The sequence below is a fragment of the Brassica napus genome, chromosome C5 (assembly GCF_020379485.1).
Source record: "Brassica napus cultivar Da-Ae chromosome C5, Da-Ae, whole genome shotgun sequence".
NCBI classification, from domain to species: Eukaryota; Viridiplantae; Streptophyta; class Magnoliopsida; order Brassicales; family Brassicaceae; genus Brassica; species Brassica napus.
In genome coordinates, this window is record NC_063448.1 from 12,701,785 (window position 1) to 12,707,917 (window position 6,133).

At 37.6% G+C, this 6,133-nt stretch overlaps 2 protein-coding genes across 2 annotated transcripts; one reads left to right on the plus strand and one right to left on the minus strand.

Moving 5' to 3' along the window:
• Positions 1 to 1,293: 1,293 nt before the first annotated feature.
• On the plus strand, positions 1,294 to 3,022 carry LOC106409169 (protein MIZU-KUSSEI 1-like). Its single transcript, XM_048756761.1, has one exon. It carries the CDS (start codon positions 1,859 to 1,861, stop codon positions 2,597 to 2,599), a length of 741 nt encoding a protein of 246 aa, XP_048612718.1. The 5' UTR covers positions 1,294 to 1,858; the 3' UTR covers positions 2,600 to 3,022.
• Positions 3,023 to 3,183: 161 nt separating this feature from the next.
• On the minus strand, positions 3,184 to 4,153 carry LOC106407506 (6,7-dimethyl-8-ribityllumazine synthase, chloroplastic-like). Its single transcript, XM_048757230.1, has 5 exons — positions 4,114 to 4,153; positions 3,865 to 3,995; positions 3,713 to 3,808; positions 3,547 to 3,642; positions 3,184 to 3,228 (listed from the first exon to the last, which is right to left on the minus strand). The coding sequence occupies exons 1-5, from the start codon at positions 4,151 to 4,153 to the stop codon at positions 3,184 to 3,186; spliced, it is 408 nt and encodes a 135-aa protein (XP_048613187.1).
• Between the last annotated feature and the right edge of the window lie 1,980 nt (positions 4,154 to 6,133).

Sequence of the window (6,133 nt, forward strand, 5' to 3'; positions counted from 1 at the left end):
ATGGCAAACGATCAATCAAACTATCAACCTTAAGCTTAGACACAATCCTAAACAAACTCTATGTCTAGATGAATGTTCATTTACTAACACAATCCAAGCATCAAATGTCTTTGGTTGAATAATATGAAAGTAATCATAACTAGCAAGTCCAATGGCTATCTTAGCACCTCTAACAACAAATGTCTTTGGCAAAGTATGCTAAAACTAGGAAGAGTTGTCTCGGGCATTTCCTCGAACACCTTTCGGGTGAGAAATGCCTAAGGATCAACAACTGAGTGGCCAACTCAGAAGATGCATTAGGTTCACTCTGCTAGCAAGGAAATATGAATGATCTACACTAAAACATCCTAGCTCTAACCTAATCACCCTTAATCTCCCTAACCCATGAATTCAAAGGGGGATTACTCACTAATCTCCATGATTCCTCTTAAACTCATGTTGGATTTCAGATTAATCATGTAGAGAAACACAAAGAAAATAAATATAAGAACACAGAATTTCAATAACAAAACTGATCAATTGATTCAATAGATGACTTTCCAAAGGTTTTTGGTGGTTTTTCTTAAGAACAAAAGATGATCTGCCTCCTGGTGGCTTACAGAGTATTAAAACATAGGTTTAGAAAATAAAAACGTGCATCATGAAATGACCAAAAGGCCCTTGAGAAATCATAAGTTCGAGCAGAAATAAGACGCGGAGCGACCTCCGCTAGTCGCTCCGAGTAGTCGCTCCACACTTCGGGAGCGACCTCGCTGTGTCGCTGCGAGAGGTCGTTCCGGACTCGTTCTCGCGTTCCCGAGTGATGAAAACGCGAGCGACCTCCGCTCGTCGCTCCGAGTAGTCGCTCCATGCTTCGGGAGCGACCTCGCTGTGTCGCTGCGAGAGGTCGCTCCGGACATGAAAATGCGAGCGACCTCCGCTCGTCGCTCTGGTAAGGTCGCTCCGGACATGAAGACGCGAGCGACCTCCGCTCGTCGCTCTGGTAAGGTCGCTCCGGACATGAAAACGCGAGCGACCTCCGCTCGTCGCTCTGGACTGGTCGCTCCGGTAAGGTGCTCGCCCAATGATCACTTTAAACACTTCTTTTGGACTCCAATTGCACCCAAATGCCTCCAAGAACTCCATGTGGTACTTCAATACCTGATAAAGACTCATGTATGCAAAATGCAACCTAAAAATGGCTAAATCCTAATCTATATGATCAAAATGCACATGGGTGAATGGATAAAACATTAGAAATATGCAAGATATCAACTATTCTATAATACGACACGTACACCCCACTTCTGCTACTTCCTGCCTCCATTGCCTTCTATTTTTTCTTCTCCTTTCATTTTTTTTCCTCCCGTTACTAATCAGAAAAAAATCTGCAAATCTATTTTACTGAAAATTGATAACTAATATATATATAACTTATATGAAAAAATAACAATAGAATTTCGAATTTACTTTTTCACCGTAATTTTAGGTTTATAAGTTAGATCAGCATGCGCTTGATGAACAAACAAATGAATACTTCTTTTAAAAAAAGTTAAAATGCATGCCAAATTCTATCTTGTTCATATTTCATCATCTCCAATTATTTTAAACCGTGATGATCTTGTGGTTGGATTTAAATGCACAAATAGCCACGAGATTAAATCGTTAAACAAATAAAAGCATATACTATAGTAGTAATATATGTAATAATATATTATATACTAAGAAAAGCCGCCATTCTCCTTGAGCATATACCACCCCACCTACCTATACATATATGCCATCAAACTTCCACTTCTCCTCACACAAAAAAAAACAATATTCCCTTCTTTAGATTCCCTCTAACTAAGTAAACTCATAAAAAGAAAGAAACATAAACATGAGAACGATGGTTGATCTAGGAAAGCAAAGAGATCATCTTCACCACCGCATGCAAATTATAAACACTCCGACCACCGTCGATTGCGCTCGTGAAATTCGTCTCCGACGAACTCTACGTTCATTCATCGAATGCATGCTCCCATACTGTTGCACTTACCAACAACAACCTGCTCATTCGTACCAAAACGACACCGTTTCGGTTTCTTCCTCATCTTCCTCCTCAGACCACTCCTCCTCTTCCTCCAGCATCGTAAGTGGAACTTTCTTCGGGCACAGTCGTGGCAGAGTCAGTTTCTGCCTTCAAGACGCCACCGTGGGATCTCCGCCGCTTCTCCTCCTTGAGCTAGCGCTACCCACGGCCGCTTTAGCCAAGGAGATGGAACAAGAAGGTGTTCTACGCATAGCCCTCGTGTGTGACCGTCGTCGCAGCAGCAGCAGCAACAACAGTCGTTCTTCCTCGATCTTCGATGTTCCTGTGTGGTCCATGTACAGCAACGGAAGGAAGATGGGGTTTGCTGTGAGGAGAAAGGTGACAGAGAACGATGCCGTTTTGTTGAGGATGATGCAGTCTGTTTCAGTGGGAGCTGGAGTTGTGCCGTTGGATGAGGAGGAGCAGACCCTTTACTTGGGAGCGAGATTCGAGCGAGTCACTGGGTCGAGCGACTCGGAATCGTTTCATATGATGAATCCTCGTGGTAGTTATGGACAGGAGCTTAGTATATTTCTTTTGAGATCGTGAGATATTGAGTAGTGTGGTTTAAGATTCTTGTCAGCTTTCGTGTTTCCTTTTTTAGTTCATGTACATCGTATAGTAAATTACCAAAAGGCTAAGAGCATAATTATCCTAAAACCCCTTCTTGAGTCTCTTAATACTTTTTTAATATTTTTGAGTAGTTAAAGTGAGATTAAAGACATAACTAAGAGACTCGTACAATTAGCACTTCCAATGCAAGTCTCTTATTTTGGGGTTTTAAAAAAAAAACAATGCAAGTCCAATGCAAGAGATGATGACATCAACACTGACACACAACAAGTTTGAATTTGGAAATGTAAAAAACACAATCTTTTCTGTTCTCAAAACAATGTCGCATACATGTGTTTAAAAGTGCATATCACGCAAACAAATATAGAGAATACATGAATTGATGCCAGCAGAGAAGCTTTGAGACCGAGATCATCCTTTCTCACGGGTGATGAGTCAGTACTCTTAAACACCTTGCATTTTAGTTTATGCCCCGAGTTCCAATCTGAGCTTTGGCACTCCGTAGAGCTAGTAAACAATAACAGAGAGAGAAAAGGAAAGGAATTTAAAAACATATGCACTTAAGGATCCCAAATATCAAAACTTCCAAACATCAAAAGACTGTCCTGTCAAACATTATAAAGCATTGTTAATCTATAGCAAACAAAAACCTAAATATCAACACTTTCGAAAGCAAGACTGTTCTGTAATAACTTTGGAAAGAAAAATCAAAAACAGGTAGTATGATGACTTATAAGGTCAACGACAGCTTCTTTTCAGACAATCTTGTTCTGTAATAACAAAGCAAGATTGGTCGGTAACTAAATTAAGGAATCTGAAGTGTGATTTTTATTTTATTCAATTGATGCCAGCGTAAAGAAGTCATTCATAGGAGCACATACAGTCAGATGAGCTGAGAATTTGTTTAAAGCTTAGAGTCATACCACAACACCGATACATAAAATGGCATGAAAGTTCCCTGATTTCCCAAACTTTTGTGCAACAACCCCTATCTCAAAGCTGCCGGGAACCCATATAACCTGATTAAGTAGAACCTCATTAGCTTCAATTGCATCAGAGAAACAAGTTTTAGAGGAAAAATGATTATACTTGGATGTCTTCTTCTCTGACAGAATGCTTCTTGAAAGTCTCAATGGCTCCTTCCAAAAGCAACTTTTTCACAACCTCATTGAAACGAGCAACAATCTTGAAAGATAAAAAAACGAATCTATCAGAACTCAAAAGCCAGAAAAGGTGAAGACTTTGCGAAAGTTGGAGAGCTCACGATGGTGAAGCCCTTCCCCTCTGATCAGCGACCCGGTGACATGTGGAACATCGTCAGTTACGAACGACGAGCGTAGCTCCTTCCCTACAACGAGTGGTGACGCGAAACCTAAGGACAATGAAACCCCAGAATCCAGAATCAATATAAATCAAAAGTAGACGAATTGGGATGATGCATAGTGCAAAAGTGATTACCTTTAAAAGGATCACCATCGATACAATCCAACCCGCTTTCACTACCGAAAGCTCTCTCCTCCGCAGCTTCATCTCATCTCTCCTTCGAAGCTTCTCGTCTCCTCCGCAGCTTCATCTCGTCTCTTCGTGCCGTCTTCAGATTGGAGGTTCCAACCGGGAGAGAACTTTCGCGAGAGAGAGAGAGAGAGAGAGAGAGAGAAGAGAGAAACGAAGAAGAAAGAACACACCTCCTCTGACCTTTCAAATGCCTACGCGTGTCAACAAGAAACGCCTCTTCCTGACCCTAATTAAGACACGTTTCTTTTATAATTATACATTTTTATATTTTTTTTAATCCAAAATACCTTAAGAGACATCTCAAGGCACTGCGATAAAGGTGCTCTAATATGTATATGCAATTTATCATATGTTTTCGTCTTTAAATTATAATGGAGTTTTTGAGATTTAATTGGGTCACCCTTAAACGTCACATGATCTGATCTATTCGTTAATCACTCGCTAATATTAATTGTTTTAATTTCTTAGAATCAACCAAAGGCAGCTATTATTTTTACGAAATAAATTTGTTTTAGATTCATTAATTTGGCTAAGGGTTAGATTTTTTCTTTCCAACTAGACCATTAAAACCTAACGGTATAAACTTATTCGATACATGGCTACCCAACAACTGAATTACTTTGATGTTGGTGACTTTGTACGAGCTTAGAAATTACCTAAGCTGCAAACAAGATAACGAAGATAGTAATAATACTCTTAGCAACATGGTTGAATTACAGTTTCAAAAGAAAAAAGAAAAAAAACATGGTTGAACTAATTGCGTTTGGTTAAATTTTATCTCTATGATTCAGCAAGTCAATGAAAACCTCATAGAACCACACCACAGGCATGTCAATCACACGTACGGTGTGAACTTCCATGCTAAAGCAATGTGTGATTGAGACCAGACAGAGAACCACAGTATACTAGGGAAAATTGGCTAATTCATACATCAACAAAGACCAACGGTTCCGATCAGTACATAAACATGTTATATGTGCGAAAACATACATCAACTAGTACAAAATTTAATTTTTATACGCGAACATTCAAAATTTGGTTTTATCATACATTGACCTAATTTTCGTTAGTCAAACGTTGTAACAGAAAATCGGCTAATTCCTACATCAACAGGGACCAATGGTCCAAATCAATACATAAACACTTCACCTGTACAAAAACATACATCAACTAATACAAAATTTAAATCCAATACATGAACTTTCGAAATCTGGTTTTAACATACACTAAACATGCGCGTCCGCGCGGATATTTGTTGTTAATTTTTTTATAAATTGTTTAATGACATTTCTAAATATATAAAATTTTGTTCATTGTTATGTTCCTACACATAGAAACCAAACCCACCCAAACCAAACCAAACTAAACCAAAGAAATAAAAAGTTTTTTTGTTAACTGGTTTGAATTCTTGTCGCGGATGAAGAAAATTCATTCAAACATATGAAATTATTATGGTTAACATGTAAAATAAACGTTGTCGAATTATTATGACAAATATAATTAATGAAGTAGTTAAGAAGTATAAAAAAATGTAAAAGATATAATAAAACACTTAAATATAGGTAAGTTCTGTATTATATTTCTATAAGACATCCTGTCAAATTATTTGGAAAAATGCAATTAATAAAGTAGTTAAGTTGAGTAAAAATAAAGAAAGAAAAGATGTAATAAATCTGTTAAAAATAATGTTCGTTTTATTTTGTACTCAAATTTAGTAAAATAGATTTACCTAATTTCCACTAGTCAAATAATACCGAAAATAAATTTTATGTCACGTGTTGATTAAGTAAAATTTTTATTGTATTATATGATAATTAAACCGTAGTACGTAGTAATTGACAGAGAGAAATGAGAATGTTTAGCTTATCGAAGACATTCTATTTTCTCTTTGTTCAATTTTGTCTTCTTTAGTTTTCTCGGTGTTAGTGTTTTCTTTTGTCGAAAAAGTTGAAGAAAAAAATTAATGAGAAAAGCTAACTAATGAATTACACGAGA